This window comes from Siphateles boraxobius, unplaced genomic scaffold, assembly GCF_051911475.1.
Source record: "Siphateles boraxobius isolate OS27281-9 unplaced genomic scaffold, OSU_SipBor_1 8, whole genome shotgun sequence".
NCBI classification, from domain to species: Eukaryota; Metazoa; Chordata; class Actinopteri; order Cypriniformes; family Leuciscidae; genus Siphateles; species Siphateles boraxobius.
The window spans coordinates 27612859-27634468 of record NW_027509208.1 but is presented as its reverse complement, the minus strand read 5'-3'; the positions used below and the strand labels follow the sequence as shown (position 1 = coordinate 27634468).

The 21610-nt window shown below is 40.3% G+C and overlaps 1 protein-coding gene across 2 annotated transcripts; it reads right to left on the bottom strand.

Annotated features, from left to right (window-relative positions):
- Positions 1-4030: 4030 nt before the first annotated feature.
- On the bottom strand, positions 4031-21244 carry LOC143729138 (uncharacterized). 2 transcript variants are annotated; one of them, XM_077220231.1, is made up of 15 exons: positions 21080-21146; positions 19639-19795; positions 19423-19542; positions 17583-17836; positions 16871-16981; positions 16467-16565; positions 16304-16372; positions 16172-16219; positions 13269-13439; positions 11574-12022; positions 11022-11329; positions 9750-9928; positions 5659-9304; positions 5123-5329; positions 4031-4517 (listed from the first exon to the last, which is right to left on the bottom strand). In XM_077220231.1, exons 2-13 carry the CDS (start codon positions 19787-19789, stop codon positions 9113-9115), a joined length of 2151 nt encoding a protein of 716 aa, XP_077076346.1. In that variant the 5' UTR covers positions 19790-19795; positions 21080-21146; the 3' UTR covers positions 4031-4517; positions 5123-5329; positions 5659-9112. The 2 variants fall into 2 exon arrangements, with proteins under 2 accessions (XP_077076346.1, XP_077076347.1); XM_077220232.1 differs by lacking the exon at positions 17583-17836 and having other exon boundaries at positions 21080-21244.
- Positions 21245-21610: the final 366 nt, after the last annotated feature.

Genomic DNA, 21610 nt, shown 5'->3' with positions numbered 1-21610 from the left:
TTTCAAGTGTTCATTCCTTTTAATTTTGATGATTATAACTATAACTTATAACTAATGAAAACCCCAAAATCAGTATCTCAGAAAATTAGAATATTGTGAAAACGTTCAATATTGAAGACACCTGGTGCCACACTCTAATCAGCTAATTCACTCAAAACACCTGCAAAGGCCTTTAAATGGTCTCTCAGTCTAGTTCTGTAGGCTACACAATCATGGGGAAGACTGCTGACTTGACAGCTGTCCAAAAGACGACCATTGACATCTTGCACAAGGAGGGCAAGACACAAAAGGTCATTGCTAAAGAGGCTGGCTGTTCACAGAGCTCTGTGTCCAAGCACATTAATAGAGAGGCGAAGGGAAGGAAAAGATGTGGTAGAAAAAGTGTACAAGCAATAGGGATAACCGCACCCTGGAGAGGATTGTGAAACAAAACCCATTCATAAATGTGGGGGAGATTCACAAAGAGTGGACTGCAGCTGGAGTCAGTGCTTCAAGAACCACCACGCACAGACGTATGCAAGACATGGGTTTCAGCTGTCACATTCCTTGTGTCAAGCCACTCTTGAACAAGACACAGCGTCAGAAGCGTCTCGCCTGGGCTAAAGACAAAAAGGACTGGACTGCTGCTGAGTGGTCCAAAGTTATGTTCTCTGATGGAAGTAAATTTTGCATTTCCTTTGGAAATCAAGGTCCCAGAGTCTGGAGAAAGAGAGGAGAGGCACAGAATCCACGTTGCTTGAAGTCCAGTGTAAAGTTTCCACAGTCAGTGATGGTTTGGGGTGCCATGTCATCTGCTGCTGTTGGTCCACTGTGTTTTCTGAGGTCCAAGGTCAACACAGCCGTCTACCAGGAAGTTTTAGAGCACTTCATGCTTCCTGCTGCTGACCAACTTTATGGAGATGCAGATTTTATTTTCCAACAGGACTTGGCACCTGCACACAGTGCCAAAGCTACCAGTACCTGGTTTAAGGACCATGGTATCCCTGTTCTTAATTGGCCAGCAAACTCGCCTGACCTTAACCCTATAGAAAATCTATGGGGTATTGTGAAGAGGAAGATGCAATACGCCAGACCCAACAATGCAGAAGAGCTGAAAGCCACTATCAGAGCAACCTGTGCTCTCATAACACCTGAGCAGTGCCACAGACTGATCGACTCCATGCCACGCCGCATTGCTGCAGTAATTCAGGCAAAAGGAGCCCCAACTAAGTATTGAGTGCTGTACATGCTCATACATTTCATGTTCATACTTTTCAGTTGGCCAACATTTCTAAAAATCCTTTTTTTGTATTGGTCTTAAGTAATATTCATTAATATTTTATTTCATTAATTGTCAGTTTTAATCATCACAATTAAATGAAATAAACATTTGAAATATATCAGTCTGTGTGTAATGAATGAATATAATATCCAAATTAGATTGTTTCACAGGAGCTTCACAATTGTAACAAATTCAAAATCACCTGAGAAGCAACTTGGCCAACAAGCAAAAAGTGTCTATATTCAGCTCAAGACACTTCAGTGTTGATTCAGTTCAGTTCAATAACTGTAACATTCATAAATTGTGCAAACATACTGTATATACAGTGTGCAAGAGGTACAGGTAACCAGGTATGAACTGATTTCTTTCATAACCACGAAAAAAATTATGATGGAAGGCATCAAGGAGGAGCTGAGAGGACTGAGACTCACGGCTTTGCACAATGGTTTAGTTTTAGACCAGCTGACGGCATCACAAGCTGGAGTTTGTGTGTGGGAGAAACTGCTGCACATACATTACAGACAATGATGAGAAAGGCCATATCATTGAAGAAGGGATGAAGAATTTGACCTTCGTGGCAAAGACTCTGACAGATTGGGAAACTAATTCATTGTCTTTTGGATGGGGATGGTTTAAAGGTATTTTTACTAATGTGACAAATGTGATGATGATGGTAATTTGGATCATTTGTTCGGTCTCGTTGATCTTGTGTTTGTGGCCCTGTATAATGAAATTGATTAGAAATGCTGTGTCATCTACACTGTAAAAATGAATACGAATGAATATGCTAAATCTAATCAATAAAATTGAGGCAACAGATTACAAGCAATATTATTAATTAAATTTAACAAATTAGAATTGAGTAATAATTAACCAAATTAATTCCTTAAAAGTACCATTTAAAATGAGTAAAATGTACACATTTTTTTAAACAAAAATATCGGAATAACAGACTGACGTCAAAGATGAATTAAGAACACTTTTTTTTTATTGCCAACATTGAAGACACCTGATGTTAACAAGCCGAATCACTGAAGGAGAAAACCGTAATTGGTATGTTACCATTATGGAGATTAATGTTTGCTTTAGTTGGGCTCTTGACTCTTAAATCATTGACTATAAATTTTGTTTGGTTGTTGTACTTCAGTTATAACAGCCAGATGAACAAATAGAAAAGGTGATCTGATGGTGTTGGTTGTGTTTTAACATAACCATTATTTCACAATCATTTGACCTGAGTCATGGAACTCATATAGAGCCCAATTTAGGTTTACTTTATTAATTATAGCAGCACTGTCCTTGTAAAGCATAATATTTGTAACCTTTACAATGTAATCCTAAGAATTTTTTAAACATATCTCAAATACAATTTTTTTTTATTTTATTTTTTTTAGACACACAGACATCAAGAATCAGCCTGTGAATCTCAACAATGGTGACAATTATAAAGCATGTTGCAGTGCATTCTGCATGCCACCAATCAAAACTCATTCATGGCTCCCATCATGCATTGCTGCATGAATAAATAATGAGCTTGTGTTCAGAGTTGATCTGTTTGTCACCATTGTTGAGATTTATACGCTAATTCTTGATGTCTGTGTGTGCCAACATAAAGTACCTTTAAAAATTTCTTATTATTGACTTGGTCTCATTGAAAACGCTAAAAATATGAAGCTGTACAAGGACAGGGCTCCTATAATTATTTACTTTTAAATATAAAGTAAACTTAACTGAGAAATAGGACTCTATATAAGCTCAGTGACTCAGGTCAAATGATTGTGAAATGATGATTACGTTAAAACACAACCAACACCATCAGATCACCTTTTCTATTTGTTCATCTGGCTGTTATAACTGAAGTACAACAACCAAACAAAATCTAAAGTCAATGATTTAAGAGTCAAGAGCCCAACTTAAGCAAATACTAATCTCCATAATGGTAACATACCAATTACGGTTTTCTCCTTCAGTGATTCGGCTTGTTAACATCAGGTGTCTTCAATGTTCAATCTTCAAAAAAAAGTGTTCTTAAATCATCTTTGACGTCAGTCTGTTATTCCGATATTTTTGTTTAAGAAAATGTGTAAATTTTACTCATTTAAAATGGTTAACTTTTAAGGAATTAATTTGGTTAATTATTACTCAATTCTAATTTGTTAAATTTAATTAATAATATTGCTTGTAATCTGTTGCCTCAATTTTATTGATTAGATTTAGCGTATTCATTCGTATTCATTTTTACAGTGTACATGAGTACAGAGTCTCTCTCACTGCTCTCTGAATCCCAAGACAATTATCATCAAAAGGCCCCTTGAATGTGAACACAACCCAAGGACACACACTGGAATGCACCTAAAAGAAAATGAATATAGAAATGATTAGGATACATACTTGATTGTTGAATTTTTAATAAGAATAAAGTAATCATTCAAAAGGATGATACTACTTTTTTTTAGGACGAGAATACTTTTTGTGCGCAAAAAAACAAACAAAAAGTATTCTCATCGCTTGATAAACTTAAGATTGAGCCACTGTAGTCACTTGGACTATTTTAACGATGTCTTTAACAACTTTTCGGGGCTGGCAAGTTTCAATCCCTTAGAAGCCTATGGAGGAGTGATCCAGCTCTCAGATTTAATCAAAAATATCTTAATTTGTGTTCCGAAGATGAACGAAGGTCTTACGGGGTTGGAACAACATGACGGAGAGTAAATACCGACAGAATTTACATTTTGGGGTGAACTATCCCTTTAAAGCATGAGACTTCTGTAAGTCATAAATCATTGACAACATTTTATTTTCTTTGCTGAACTATTCCTTTAAAAAAGGAAAAATTAACATTCTTCTTTTCATTCCAAAAACAAAGAAACTAATACATTGGTACTATCTGAGGGTGAGTGAACAGTGACAATTTTCATATTTGGGCTAACTCCTTTTAGCAACAAGATACAAACTCACCACAATGCACCAAAACCCCATCCATTATGGATGCAGTTCTAGATTTAACCATTTCAGGCAACACCAAAATATGGGCTCTGCATGATTCCCTCTGTCATGTAGGTCTTGAACATTTCATATTCTGTGTGTATCGGCAGTCGTAGTATAATGAGGCAAGTATTTGCCTCTGGAAAGATTTTCCTGTCTTGATGGAGGAACTCTATTTCTGGGCGGTGGGGGAAACCCAGAGATGGCACTGTGGAGGCTCCAGTGACAAACTCCATTATCATCTCAAGAGTGACTCCATCAGTCTCTCCCTCTGCAAAACATATGTACAGAAAATCACAAACCTCAAAAGACTAACCTATTCTAAAATGTGTGGTACATGCAGTTATTTCACAGTGATATTTTAATCTAAACAGAATTATAAACAGAATTATCCAGTCTGTCTAATTATGACTACATCTAGCTGCATGGTTTCTATATTTTGTCTGATTACAAAAAAAAAATACAATCCTAAGTATTTGTTCTGCATAATGGTTAGATTCACCACAAATAAGATAACAATTTTTCATTTCAAACACTTGTTTTCTTCAAATCGAAGTTACTGTTTTTATTAAGTACTCTTTGTTTATAGAGGACCAATAGCATAAAACAAATACAAATGACACATTACAAGAGAATTAAAAGCTACATAAAATAGCGTTAGCATTCTAGCTATTAATTTAATTGCATGTGTCCTGCTCATAATGAAACACTCTGAATATAAATATTTACTGTAATTGTAGTGATTCAGGACAAGGCACAAACACAATTTGGAAAATGGATTTAAGTATTCACCAATTATACTGTAGAAATTTTAAACATTTTGAATTTTTATTTTTACATGGCATACCTTTAACATTACATAAAAACATGTCATACCTTCAACATCGATCAACCAGTCCCTCCAGTAGCATATGGTCTGGTTTTCCTTTGCCCTTCTGTTGCTGCCTTGTGGGGAAAAGTTCACATAAAAAAGACTCCAGAGGTCGAAGGGGCCTCTGCTCATTGACGAACATGTCATAAAAAAGTGCAGGATATTTCTGCATCTCTTCCAGCAAACCGAGAGTTTGCAACCCTTCTGAAAACCTGCATAACAAACATAGCAGTCAATGGAAGTTTCAAGCTGATGATAGTTATGTTGTCAAAAAGGAAAGGCTTAAAATTTTACTTCACCCCAAAAAAATTTCAATTCTGTAATTAATTATGACGGTCTACCCGTAAGACCTTCATATACTGTATGTTTTCAACACAAAAGGTGTTCTATCATGACAACTCTCAGGAGATGTTAGCATGGTAGTATCTTTATTTGTGTTCTGGAAGTTAACTTAAGTCCTGGGGTGTGGAAACCCATGCGGGTGAATAATTAACAACAGAATTTCAATATTTTGGGCAGACTAAGCCTTTAAATCACTTACTGGTCCAAGGCAGCTCGCAGTCTCCCTGTCACGAACACACACACAGACAGCGTAGATCCAATAGCAGGTATTTATTAAAAGGGGTAATCCGTACTCACATCCAGTCCAGGCAAGGGTCAAATTCCAACAAAGACAGTCCAAGAATAAACAACAAAACACGAGAGAGAAGCAACAACAGGAACGGAAGTGTGGGGACATTAAACAACGAATCCGTACACATACTAACACAGATAGGGAATATATACACAGATCTAACAAGACTAACAATGAACAGCTGGGAACAATGATGACGGGGAACAGCTGAGTGCAATGAACTGATGAGTGACAGTGACAGACAGAATGCTGGGAAATGAAGTCAATAGTGAAGGACACCGTGATAGCGAGGACCTCTAGTGGACACCTGGGGAACACAAACCCAACACTGTGACATAACCCCCCCTCTACGGAGCGGCTACCAGACGCTCCAAGACAAAACACACAACATAAGAGTTCAGGAGGGAGGTGGAATGGTGGAGGATCAGGGGGAGGGATGGGGGGCCAGGTCCATGAAAGGGAACAGAAACAGGGGGTGATGGTTTAGCCGGGGGCCAGGGCGGATGCAGACAGTCCATCGGGCGGCCAGGACGAAGCAGACAGTCCATCGGGCGGCCAGGGCGAAGCAGACAGTCCATCGGGCGGCCAGGGCGAAGCAGACAGTCCATCGGGCGGCCAGGGCGAAGCAGACAGTCCATCGGGCGGCCAGGGCGAAGCAGACAGTCCATCGGGCGGCCAGGGCGAAGCAGACGACCCATCGGGCGGCCAGGGCGAAGCAGACGACCCATCGGGCGGCCAGGGCGAAGCAGACGACCCATCGGGCGGCCAGGGCGAAGCAGACGACCCATCGGGCGGCCAGGGCGAAGCAGACGACCCATCGGGCGGCCAGGGCGAAGCAGACGACCCATCGGGCGGCCAGGGCGAAGCAGACGACCCATCGGGCGGCCAGGGCGAAGCAGACGACCCATCGGGCGGCCAGGGCGAAGCAGACGACCCATCGGGCGGCCAGGGCGAAGCAGACGACCCATCGGGCGGCCAGGGCGAAGCAGACGACCCATCGGGCGGCCAGGGCGAAGCAGACGACCCATCGGGCGGCCAGGGCGGTGAAGACCCCTCGGGCGGCCAGGGCGGTAAAGACCAGGGCGAGGGCGACCATGGCACAGGAACAGCAACAGACACCGGCTCATGCACTGGAACAGGCACTGGCTTTGGAACAGGCACTGGCTCTGCCTCCGGCTCTGGAACAGACACTGGCTCTGCCTCCGGCTCTGGAACAGACACTGGCTCTGCCTCCGGCTCTGGAACAGACACTGGCTCTGCCTCCGGCTCTGGAACAGACACTGGCTCTGCCTCCGGCTCTGGAACAGACACTGGCTCTGCCTCCGGCTCTGGAACAGACACTGGCTCTGCCTCCGGCTCTGGAACAGACACTGGCTCTGCCTCCGGCTCTGGAACAGACACTGGCTCTGCCTCCGGCTCTGGAACAGACACTGGCTCTGCCTCCGGCTCTGGAACAGACACTGGCTCTGCCTCCGGCTCTGGAACAGACACTGGCTCTGCCTCCGGCTCTGGAACAGACACTGGCTCTGGAACAGGCACTGGAACAGACACTGGCTCTGGAACAGGCACTGGCTCTGTCTCCGGCTCTGGAACAGGCACTGGCTCTGCCTCTGGAGCAGCAGCCACCTGCTCAGGAACTGCAAACACCAGCTCAGGAACAGTCACTAGAACAGAAATGGTAACAAGGACACACACAAACACATAAACAAACACTGGCTCAGGCGCTGGAACAGGCACTGGCTCTGGAACAGGCATTGGCTATGGAACAGGCATTGGCTCTGCCTCCGGCTCTGGAACGGGCATGGGCTCTGCCTTCGGCTCTGGAACGGGCATGGGCTCTGCCTCCGGCTCTGGAACGGGCATGGGCTCTGCCTCCGGCTCTGGAACAGCAGACATGGGCATGTCCAGGATCCTAACCAGACGCTCCAGATAGTCCAGATCCAAGAAGGCAGACAGCACTGGCTCTGCCTCCGGCTCTGGAACAGGCATTGGCTCTGCCTCCGGCTCTGGAACCGGCAATGGCTCTGCCTCCGGCTCTGGAACGGGCACTGGCTCTGCCTCCGGCTCTGGATTGGCCATTGGCTCTGCCTCGGGCTCCGGCTCTGGAACAGCAGACACTGGTTCCGGCTCTGGAACAGCAGACACGGGCATGTCCAGGATCCGAGCCAGACGCTCCAGATAGTCCAGGTCCAGGAAGGCGGACGGAACGTGAACAGTCTCTCGCTGGGCAGACGTGACGTGAACAGTCTCTCGCTGGGCAGACGTGACGTGAACAGTCTCTCGCTGGGCAGACGTGACGTGAACAGTCTCTCGCTGGGCAGACGTGACGTGAACAGTCTCTCGCTGGGCAGACGTGACGTGAACAGTCTCTCGCTGGGCAGACGTGACGTGAACAGTCTCTCGCTGGGCAGACGTGACGTGAACAGTCTCTCGCTGGGCAGACGTGACGTGAACAGTCTCTCGCTGGGCAGACGTGACGTGAACAATCTCTCGCTGGGCAGACGTGACGTGAACAGTCTCTCGCTGGGCAGACGTGACGTGAACAGTCTCTCGCTGGGCAGACGTGACGTGAACAGTCTCTCGCTGGGCAGACGTGACGTGAACAGTCTCTCGCTGGGCAGACGCGACGTTAACAGTCTCTGACTTGAGAGACGTGCCGTGAACAATCTCTGACTTGGCAGACGGGACTTGAACAGTCTCTGACTGGGCAGACGGGACGTGAACAGTCTCTGACTGGGCAGACGGGACGTGAACAGTCTCTGACTGGGCAGACGGGACGTGAACAGTCTCTGACTGTGGAGACGGGACGTGAACAGTCTCTGACTGTGGAGACGGGACGTGATACATCTCCCTTTCACCTCCTCTGCGGCGACCTCCACGGGTCCCACGGAACTTTACCAACCGGGTCCCCTTAAACAACTCCCTTCTCTCCCGCTCGGTGGCTGGGGAAGAGATGTTGCAAAACATACCGCTGGATCTTGTGACGACGGATTCGTTCTGTCACGAACACACACACAGACAGCGTAGATCCAATAGCAGGTATTTATTAAAAGGGGTAATCCGTACTCACATCCAGTCCAGGCAAGGGTCAAATTCCAACAAAGACAGTCCAAGAATAAACAACAAAACACGAGAGAGAAGCAACAACAGGAACGGAAGTGTGGGGACATTAAACAACGAATCCGTACACATACTAACACAGATAGGGAATATATACACAGATCTAACAAGACTAACAATGAACAGCTGGGAGCAATGATGACGGGGAACAGCTGAGTGCAATGAACTGATGAGTGACAGTGACAGACAGAATGCTGGGAAATGAAGTCAATAGTGAAGGACACCGTGATAACGAGGACCTCTAGTGGACACCTGGGGAACACAAACCCAACACTGTGACACTCCCATTCACAAAGAACTCTGCAGCTGACTGGATAAGAGAGTTCCTTTCTGTCAGGTGTGATGTATATCTCAAGGCACCAATGATACTTAAGCTGTCTGCTGCTTCTGCAATGGCACAATTTGCCTCCTGAACAGTTGTTGCTTCCTGTATCTAAAACAGTTGCGAAAAAAGCTATTTTACAATTGTGAGGAAAAACCATTTGTATCGGCACAGAATGAAACTGTTAAGCAAAGAGAACCGTTCGCCCTGATGATAGAAAAGCAGCTCTAGATGCCCTGTGTTCTGTATGACACTGATGCCTGCTCAAGCAGAGCTGAGCAACATGTACCCATCAACTGTTTATATATTTACTTTGAAAGCTATAGCTCACAATTAGGGTAAGGGGCATTACATTTCTGACACACACTTGTGGGTGTTTAGTCAATCACAATGCACATAGAGGAGCTAAAATAATGCACTGCATATGAAAAATAATGTGGTTTTTTAACGTTGAAGCATGTCAACACATTTTCCAAATACACAAAATAATGATCTTTAATAATAGCATCATATAACACCTTTAAACAATTATTTAAATTCTCAAACATCTCAGTACCTTGATTAGTTGCTCCCTCAATGTATGATCTCCAACCTCATCCACTGAGGCAGAGGATGTTGGCATACCACAGATCTGCTGAAAAAGCCTTTCGGAGAAGAAATGTGGGCCAACTCCTCCATGGACGACACACATAGCAATCATCTTCCCCACTGATGCATACAACCTATTCTCCAAAGCTGAAGTAAAACAGAAGAAATATTGATGTCAGAAATTCCTACAGAACCATTATAAATACTTTTAAAAGTTATTATTTTACACCTCAGTCACCCCTGGCTTAATTTTTGTTATTAGAATTCAGGAGATCTGTTCATAATTGGACAATTTTAAATGCAAGTGAAAACTGAGACAATTTTTTAAACAGATTCATCTTTTTGACTCTTTGTAGGTCTCATCTTTGTCCAAATTCTTTTTTCTTAGAATTGCATAATATGAACTAACAACTGCAAGTTATATAATCAAAATGGTGTACTATAAAGTCATGACTGTGAGATATAAACTTTGTCAACTCTATAAGCTATATAATCACAATTGCAAGTTTATATCCCATAATTCTGAGAAAAAATATTGCACAATTGTTAGGAAAAAGTCAGAATTGTTAGATAAAAAGTCAGTTACCTTTTTTATTTTGTGGCAGCTTCCACAAAAACATCTTTGCATATGAAACAGTTATATATACACATGTGTAACTTGAATACTTTGCACATTTTTATTATAACAGCTGTATAGATTAACAAAGTGTGAGGTGTAGATTATAGGATTATATTTAGATCTACCCTCATCACCTGAAAGGTTGCAGGAAAGAGCACTGAGCATTGATCCAAGTGAATGCAGTGATCTCATCATTGCAACATGATTTCTGCGTTCTCACAAAATCCTTTTATCATAACTAATAGCGCAAACAAGGTGTAAATAGCATGAGACATATAGTACAGTGTAGCACTGTCATTATAACAGTTTACAAGTCTGGATTCAATAAAACCTTTTACTGGACTACCAAGTTAGATATTATTTCTGAAACAAGCAGAATTTTTTAATAGTACAATGTGAAACTTAGGAAATTTGATTTGTCAGTTTTTGAACCCTTAAAAAAATACAAACACAAAAGATCAAAAAGACTATTCGACTGTTAAGGTGGAATCCAAAAAGCATAATCTGACCAGTAGTGGTGGGAGAAAAAAAATAGCAATTTTTTCCATGGATACCGAATAGCTGAATAGCATTACAACATAACCTAACACAAAAGCTTTCTGTTTTAACAGGAGTACTGACCTTGTGTGTCTAGAGCCAAACTCCGGTCTTTCTCATGGCCCTGAAAGACATTTGATTGATGGATGGCCCGCATCAACAACCGCAAGTATTCTCTAGTAGGGCCGCCTTCATCTATTGCCCTTTCCCCATTTTCCTCAGCATCAACAAACACTACATCTAATTTTGCTTGTGGGTTGAATCGTCGCCGCTTGACAGCTTGCAGGCTGCACTGTATGTTTTCTCTGAACACATTTATTTGGTTTGCTGTTGGGCAAATGTTTCCATCAATTTTGCTTTGCAGTTTTTTTAGAATGGTCTGTAGGTCAACCCTGCAAGAGACAAAGATTGGATTGTTTTTAGTCAAATGCTGAACATTATGGTATATTTTAGAATATTGCTAGTTGCATAAAGCCCCGCTCACACATGCAGGGACTTCCAGTCGCAAAGCAACCTCATCCCATTATTTTTAAATGAAGAGTAGGTGGCTTTGTGCGTGTGTGTTTATGTTAATTTGCAAATGCATAAAAAGTATTTTTTTTAACTGTAAGTAAATAAGCATATATAGGAACATACTCATCTAGGGCCACAGACCTCCCTTGATCTATTAGGGATAGATCTACAATGTCTGATTGCTGGGGAGATGGAGAACGAAGTGGTGTCTCTTCATCAATATCAATGACAATTGGCTCTTTAGGTTGGTCTTCAAAATTAAAATTAATGAATGGAGTCTGGGCTGTGAACAAAGCCACAGAAGGCTGTACAGAGGGCAGAGACTGGACTGGGGATAGAGCGACTGGAGACTGGACTGGAGATAGAGCGACTGCAGACTGGACTGGGGATAGAGCGACTGGAGACTGGACTGGGGATAGAGCCACTGGAGACTGGACTGGGGATAGTGCGACTGGAGACTGGACTGGGGATAGAGCCACTGGAGACTGGACTGGGGATAGAGCCACTGAAGACTGAACAAAGGGCGAATCCACTGGAGGCTGGGCAACATTTACAGGGTCACAGTCTTTTTCCTGAAATGGAAAGAACACAGAACTATAATGACAAAACTGTGATTTAATAAGTAGTGTTGAGTTAAAATTGTTGATTTCTCAAATTTAATCAATTCTCATTTAGACAATCTGATTCTTAAATCCCAAGAATCAACCTTTTACTCTATGCTGAGTATGCTCTATTCTGAGTTAAGCTTGAAGCACACTTTATGACTAGCTGAATCATTCTAAGAAGGAACTCAACACATTTGAAGACTATATACTTACACTGGAAAAGATTCCAAACACTTACACACAGACATTAATGTAGACTGTAATCACAGACTGAACACAACTATACTGACTCTATACATTTGGGCATGATGAGTTATAATCTGTCATGTACTGGATTTTAATTGGTAAATGTGTTTCCATCTTAGTTTATGTGCATGTTTTCATGCAAAATGCACATAAAAATAGGTGGATGGACACATAGCGAGGTTTCAAACATGCGAGACCGATGGAGAGGGGGTTTGCAGTCACTAATAATCCAAATTTCAACTGATAAAAATGTTTATTTAATGTTACCCATGTTATATTTCATCTTAACTAATAATGTGAACTTTTAAAAATATCCATTATGTCATCAAGTTTTAAATGCATCATTATGCATGAATTCTAGAAGAGTCTTTAGACTTTTGAGTCTTTACAGGCTTTCCTGTAGCTCAAACAGTAGAGCGTTGGCGCTAGCAACGCTCATGGGTTCGATTCCCAGGGAAAGCAAGAACTGACAAAATGTAAAATGTGTACCTTGAATGCAATGTAAGTCGCTTTGGATAAAAGCGTCTGCCAAATGCATAAATGTAAATGTCTTTACATGCAAGACCCATAATTTGCAGATCAACATACAACTTATTTTCTCTCAGGCTAGTAGCAAATTAAATTAAATTAAATGTGGAGGATATTAACTGTGAAAAGATGATTGACAGGCCAGTTTATGGTGTCCGTTAAAGACACAGTTTTATGACTGGATAGTATGTCCCAAAGCTTGGCTACTCTTGTCTCAAACACTCAAAAGTATGTACTTTTTCTTCACAAAAAGAGCACATACTTTTAGGGCATGGAATAAGTAGGCAAACTGGGACGCAGGGATTCTTAACAAGCCTTAAGATCAAATTTAACAGGGACAATCAGGCCAAAAATGATGATAATTTATCAATAAAAGGTAATGCATATGGCCAAATCAAAATCAAAAACTTGCTCAAGTCATACTGTGGTAGTAACTTACCAGATTATCAAAAGGTGATGTCCAAAGGACATACAATGTACAGAATGGTTTGATTCCATGATCTGAAATTAACCCAGTAGAAGTGCTCTCTATAGCATTTGAAGAAGTAGCTTCCTGGATTCTGAACACCTCACTGGCCATTTCATCTTTTCCAATAAAATCAAACAAGACCTAAAAACAAAGAGCCCATGATGGCAAATATTAATAAAATAAAGAAATTTCCTCCAGAAATGAGGAAAAATAACTAAATAAAACATCTATGAAAAAAAACCTTAATACTTCTTCAAAATGAACGTCTTACTTGAATTGGATCAGACATGATTAACTTCCTCTTATTCACATCTCCATTTGGATATTTGGCTTTCAGATATTCTCCATCTAGAGCAGGGGTCCCCAAACTTTTTTCTATGAGGGCCACATCATTTTTCCTTTCTATAATGTAGGGCCGTAGTCTAACAGAAAATGGCATGGGCCGGAGTGATTTATTGTGGAGACTTTATTATGATTTTAAATGGATTTACAGTATTATGCCTCCTAATGCTAGATTAATTTATTATTTATGCACCATACATATCAAGTGATATATAGCCAATTAAAAGAGCATTATTACTATCGTAATGACATTTTTTCATATTCATTGCTATTGAAATCAAATTATTTACTTACTCATGCGTATTAGGCTAATCAGTGTGAACTATGGGCTTGTTTCTGGCTGGTGAGAAGTCCAATGTCAGGTTCCATTCCTGTCACAGCCAGTCTCAAAGACTGATGCAAATGTTCATCAGTGAGTCTTGATCTCATCGGATTTTTCATGAGTTTCATGCGTGAAAAGGTTTGCTCACAGATATACGTGCTGCCAAAAAGTGTGGACATCTTCATTGCATTCCTTCTGATGTTTGGGTAGGTCTCGTTAGGGAGGGCAGTATAGAATTCAATGAGACTGTTGGGCTTAAACTCGTCTTTCAGAACATCACAGTTCTGTAACTCAGCCAACTCAAACTGATAAGAAGGCAGGGCTTCGTCAATGTCAGCAGCAAAAGGGTTCTGAAAAAGGCGGATTTCTTTAGCGTGGACATGTAGCTCACGGAATCGCACATCAAACTCCGCCTTCAGCATTTCCAGCGCTTCCACTGACTTTTCAGCTGGGAATGGGACCACTGGTTTCTCAGCTGAGAGGCTTTGGGTAACAGGGAGATGGGTGAAGTCTTGCTTTTGCACTTGTCCCACAAGCAGTGCTAGTTTCACCTCAAATGCTTTTATGTGGGAATACATGTCACATATTAGTTTCCCCTTGCCTTGGAGCTGCACGTTAAGGCCATTCAACATTTCTGTCACATCTGTTAAAAAGGCGAGTTCCCATTTCCATTTTGTGTCGATCAGTTCTGGGACAGTTTTTCCCTTTGTCAGAAGAAAAACATTGATTTCGGGTAGCAGCTCGTAAAAACGCCTCAAAACTCTGCCCCGGCTTAACCATCGGACTTCTGTGTGGTAAAGCACATCTTCGTGAGAAGACTCTAGCTCGGACAGAAAGGCTTGGAACTGCCTGTGTTTAAGTCCGTTTGCTCTGATGAAGTTTATACATGACACCACCACTTTCATAATCGATTCCCACTTCAGAACTTTGCAGCACAGTGCTTGCTGGTGAATTAGGCAGTGTACTTGTAAAGGGGGCATGAGACCTCTTTCCTCCATTTCTTTATTCATGCGTCCTATCAGTCCCCTTGACGCGCCAACCATACTAGGAGCTCCGTCAGTCGTGATGCTGGCCAGCTTAGACCAGTCTAGATCCAACTCTTCTATCGTTTGGCACACTTTACCAAAAATATCCTCCCCTGTCGTAGTACCTTTGAGACTTTTTAGGGCTGCCAGCTCCTCGGACACTTCAAAGTTTGAGCTAACTCCGCGAAGAAAAATGAGCAGCTGTGCCGTGTCCTGCACGTCATTACTTTCATCCAGCGCTAATGCAAAAAAATCTAATTCTTTCACTTTTTCCTTCAGCTGGGCATATACATTATACCCCATTTCTTCAATTCGTCTGGTGATTGTACTAGCGGACAGACTCACCGCATTTAAGACGTCTTTCTTATCGGGGCACACCTCCTCCGCAACAGCATTCATACATTTCTTTACGAACTCACCATCACTGAATGGCCTAACGCAGGTTGCAATCAGTTTAGCTACCTGAAAGCTAGCTCGAATGGATGACTGGTTCAACTGGGTTTGCCGTACAAACGTATTTTGCTGAGCAGATAGTCCACTTTTTAGCTTCGACACTTTGTCTGCTCTCATTTGGCCTTGTAAACTCGCATACTTGTCTCTGTGGCGGGTTTCATAGTGTCGGCGCAGATTGTATTCTTTGAATACGGAGACTGTTTCTTGACAGATGAGGCAAACAGCCATTTCTTTGCATTGAACAAAAAAATAATCACTTGTCCACTTTTGGTTAAATACCCTGCATTCTGAATCAACTTTTCTCTTTCCCAACCGTTTGGCCATTTTGTTGTCACTTTAAATTTTCTTGCTGGATCGCACCCGCTCGATCTTGATGGAACGTTAATCCGGGTGAATCTAACAAATAATTTGGCTACTTTAATAATTATAACTAAGGGAAATTTTATTTTGAAAGCCAATATGTATTATCAAATACAAATATGATATGATTAAAACATATTTAAAATTAAATTGTAAAAATATTTCTCTGCATGGCATTGTTCAGAGGGCCGGTCCAAATGTGGGGGCGGGCCGTATTCGGCCCGCGGGCCGTAGTTTGGGGACCCCTGATCTAGAGGTTCAACACGGGCTGCCATTCGCTGGCGTCTTTCCTCAATGGCCTAAAAAAAATATGTAAATGTATATATATATAAAGAAAATTAAACAATAAAATATTTAGTGGCAGCACTAACCTTTTTGCGCTTTTCTTCCAGAACCTCGTAGCAGCGCCTCCTTCTGTCCTGCAATACCATATATGTAACACACGTTTTTGTTTTAAACAAAATTGAACCTTGGCAAGCAAACTGCGAATAGTCAAAAATTACCTTTTCTATATCTGCCAACAAAGAAGCATTATATTCTTCATCTTGCTGGGAACGTACAGCTCGCCACTCCTGAAGGAAATAAAGTACAACTATGAGTCACAAATTAGTCATATTTACAACCATTGACAACATTAAAAATAACTTCACTCGCACAGAGATTTACAGATTCTGTAGTCTGAGCACTGAAGGAGGTTTCATCAAGTGCTGTAGTGCTGGATGATTGTTGTGAGTTCTGGGGAATGGCTGCGGATGGTGTCATTACCTAAGAGAAGACAAAAAAATATAATGACAAAGAATGTGTTAGAGCCACTGCACAGTAAAGAAGTTACTTGAACTGTCACCTAACATTAAATGTGCACTGTGCATAAACATATTTATATTAAGGCTAAATGAAAGGCCAATTCAACTGAACACGTCTTAAAGAAATGGCTCGTTCATTTGTACATGTAGGGCCAGATTTACTAAACAGGACAAATTAGCATAAAAACACAATCCCATTAATGCACTGATGGATTATACAGTTCTGTGGGTGATTTACATAAAATTACATTAAATAACTTCACTCACACACAGATTTACAGATTCTGTAGTCTCAGCACTGAAGGAGGTTTCATCAAGTGCTGTAGTGCTGGATGATTGTTGTGAGTTCTGGGGAATGGCTGCGGATGGTGTCATTACCTAAGAGAAGACAAAAAAATACAATGACAAAGAATTTTTTAAGAGTTACTGCAGAGTAAAGAAGTTACTTGAACTGTCACCTAACATTAACCCCTGGTTTCACAGACAAGGCTTAAGGCTAGTCCCAGACTAAAATGCATGTTTGAACTGTCTCAACTGAAAATATCTTGCTCTGACAGATGTTAAAATATGTCAGCTCCATTGTTCTGTCACAATATACACACATGTAACATTTTCTTGCACATCATTTTAACTAAGGCCTATTGGCTTAAGCTAAGGCCTGTCTGTGAAACCGGGCCTTATTGTGCACTGTGCAGAAACATATCATTTGTATTTAAGTTAAATTAAAGGCCAATTCAACTGAACATGTCTTAAAGAAATGTCTCGTTCATTTAAACATTTAGGGCCAGATTTACTAAACAGGAAAAATTAGCATGAGAACACAATGCACTGATGGAAGTGTAAAGTTCTGAGAAATACTAGTACATTGACGAACATTAGTGAATCACATCATAAAGTTTGGTTATGACAAAGGAGGGTTGTGCTGGAGCAAAAGTAAATCTGGCTCTTGGACTTTGTTTAACATGTAGTGAAGTCATACCTGTGAAACTTCAGCTCTTGGGACTATATAGAGCCTGCTCTTTCCAATTGCTTTTTTTAGGTCTTTCACACTATTTGCATGCACTTTTTCTATCTTCCGTCCTTTTCCTGCTCTTGCCAAATAAAAACCTATTAAGTTTAAATTCACAGTTGGGTAGCATTGGCAGACAAAATTGTTTAATTCAGACAGAGTCCAATTTAATTGAATTTTTGATCGTTGGATTCCTCTCCCTGTTGTTTCATGCAGTGGTCTACCTACAAAATTGAAAATACACATAAGCAACATAAAATAAACAACAGCTCATCAGCTAATCATATACTGTATGTAATAGATCAGGTTTAAAGGGTTAGTTCACCCAAAAATGAAAATGATGTCATTAATGACTCACCCTCATGTCGCTCCAAGCCCGTAAGACCTCAGTTCATCTTCAGAACACAGTTTAAGATATTTTAGATTCAGTCCGAGAGTTTTCTGTCCCTCCATTGAAAATGTATGAACGGTATACTGTCCTTGTCCAGAAAGGAAATAAAGACATCATCAAAGTAGTCCATGTGACATCAGTGGGTTAGTTAGAATGTTTTGAAGCATCGGAAATACATTTTGGTCCAAAAATAACAAAAACTACGACTTTATTCAGCATTGTATTCTCTTCCGGTTCTGTTGGGGATCCGCGTTCACGAGTCCGCAGTGGCGCTGATGACATAAGACGCTGCTGACGTGTATCTGGTGCGTCCGTGTATTCGGGTTCAAATAAATATGGCTGGGCAAAAAAATGCAAGTCTTCCAGGGTGCGTCTCCCTCAGACTGTAAACGAAGCTCGGGCGCACCAGACACACGTCAGCAGCGTCTTACGTCAGCAGCGTCACTGAACGCGGATCCCCAACAGAACCGGAAGAGAATACAATGCTGAATAAAGTCGTCGTTTTTGTTATTTTTGGACCAAAATGATGCTTCAAAACATTCTAACTAACCCACTGATGTCACATGGACTACTTTGATGATGTCTTTATTTCCTTTCTGGACAAGGACAGTATACCGTTCATACATTTTCAATGGAGGGACAGAAAGCTCTCTGACTAAATCTAAAATATCTTAAACTGTGTTCTGAAGATGAACGGAGGTCTTACGGGCTTGGGATAACATGAGGGTGAGTCATTAATGACATCATTTTCATTTTTGGGTGAACTAACCCTTTAATATACAGATCACTACCAAGTTTGGTTAACAATAAGTAACATTTCCTGTTTTTAAAAGGATTATTTTCCTGTATTTAAAATACGTTTATGCCCACCAAGAAAATACAATAAGAAAGTATAATAAGAAAATCATTGCAGTGTAGAGAGCTCCATTGATTATGAGTTTTTGAAAGTGCACTACTTTGCATACCTCAAATTGACCTAAAGTAATAAACAGCTTCAATGATTATAATGCTAGCAATCTTTGCTCACTTTTTTAAGGTTGTATTAAGGTTTTTCATGCTACTAACTACAAAATAAAAAGTTTTTGCTTTAATAAACTCATTGAAATGTGCAGCTAAATCCAAGTGACTATGATGACCATAGCAATGGATGAAACAAAACAATCTGATACTGTGTGTCAAATCAAATGATCTGTGCATTAAGTCTTAGAGTGTAAAAGCTAAATTATATAAAAAAATAAGAGTTCTAAATACTTGATTTTATGATCTGTCATGACAGTAATTTCTTTTTTTGAATAAACAGGATAAGCTAATGTTTTGAGCAACCTCCGTTACAAAATGGTTTTGAAAATTATTTTGGAATTACAATTCAAATAACACTGTGTTACATCTGAAATCCTTATGTATCAAGTATTTATTTACCCAATCCCATGTTCGCAACCCGTTCAAGCTCTGTTGTAGATGGTAAAATCTCAATATCTGGGCCAGAGAGGAGGAAAAGGTGTATTTGCCAGACAGAATTTTCTTGCCTTCCCGGTGGTCCTGGCATACACAAAAATACACAGTTAAATAATATCTTAAACATTGGTAAATCACTGTTAATTATGCAAATGGCTACCATAGCAAAGCCCGACTTACTGTGAAGTCCTTGGACCTGACGCCGGAAAAGGCGTCTAGTTGAAGTAAGGAGGTTGTTATTAGTGTTAGCTGAGAGCTGCTGTCTGGCTCTTGAGATGCTGTTAAAAACTCTGTCAAAGATCGCTGGCGGCATCTCTTGATCGGATGACATGGTAGGCTGAGAGAAACATTGCATTTGGTAGAAAAAGTTTAAAAAAAGTTTTAACAGAAAATTAAAAAATACGTAATAAATTGCAAGACAGAAAACAATGTGATAATAAACCAAATTAAATTTAAACTTAAATATTACATAGATTTGTGTGGATGAGCATGTACAGAATTGTCAAAAGCTGAAGCCGTGCTAAAATTATTCAAATAATTGTTTTACTAAATATACACGTGTTTAAAGTGGATTAAATGACTCCAGGTTTGTCTCCTTGGAGGGAGATGTCATAAATACAGATTAAACAATCACTGATTCCTCTTGTTCCTAAATCATATTATATTATTTTCTACAAATGACATGTACTCAGCCTTTCAATAATTGTATTACTCCTGTTTGGTTAAAAGGATCTTGTCCTTTATACACATTGTTCTAAAAAAAACATTTTTAATTCAAATCAAGAACTATTAGAATTTATAACTGGCTTAAAACTTTTAGAAAAAAAGAACATACGGTAAACATACGTTTTCTCAAACGCATCTTGGCCAGGAATTCAATATTGCCTAAAATATCAAGATTTTGTTTTTCTGTTTTCATACTTGCTTCTGTCTTGAATCATGTCTGCACAGACCGATCAGCTTATGACATTAAAGTAAGCAACAGGAAAACAAAACCTGGATATTTTAGACGTAAAAAATGACCCGTAATGGTCACTCTACAGAACAGATCATAGCTGCTACTGTAACGTACATTGCAAAGTGGAATTCTTCACTGCCTACACCAGCACATACCTTTGCAGCAAAATGCCACATTTTTATATTTAAAGATAAGAGAAAATTATACATTACCAGCATCGAACATGACGATGCATGGAGCCAAACAAGATAGCTATTTTATTAACATTGGTCAAAACGCTACAATAAATAACTTACTCGTTTACGTTCCTACACGAAATCCGAAGACATTTCACTGACATGTAATGACTAACGTTACATGGAGCAAATCCGACCAAATGTAGGCCTAAACATGGATAAACATATAAAATCTATAAAATAGCCTACACCAGTTCACTTCTGTCTGATATGTCACTTTGATATTACCATTTATCAAACATTACGACAAAATGAAAAACATAAACGTATTTATTATGGGGCTAATTAGATGATTACGATCCTCTGACAACTTACCTTAGAAAACGGTTAATTGACAATGAAAAACAATCCCGTGATTTGCAAATAAAGCAGTTACTATTCCAGTGTTAATAACTTACACAGTTACTTTTACAGTAATTTTTATTACCTGAAAACCAGGTCAGGCCGTTGCCGTTCTGAGATTTTTTGACGCGCTCCTCGAAGACAAAATGGTTAGAAAAGGCGGGGCTTAGCAAAGGGGTGGTTTGAGTACACAATTAAGATATCTATAAAATAATTTCGACTAGTCTGAATGTTCATTCAAGATATCTACACTGAAATTCTTCCTAGTCACAAATATGGCAAGCCGTTTTAACTTTTATTCATTTCCAGGATATGAATTCTTGCTATCAACAATTCAATTTTAACTAGTTAAAATTATAGTTATTGATATCAGGAATTAGATTTATACTAGTAACAATGGCAATTTTTGATATCAGAAATTACATTTCCACTAGTAACAATGATAATTCTTGATATCAACAATCACATTTTTACTAATTAAAATGCTCATTCTAGATATCAAGAATTGTATTTCAACTAGTAAAAACTATAATTCTTGATATCTGTAATTGTATTTTCACTAGTGAAATGTCACCATAGGCTGCCATTCAAAATCAATTGTTGATATCAATAATTG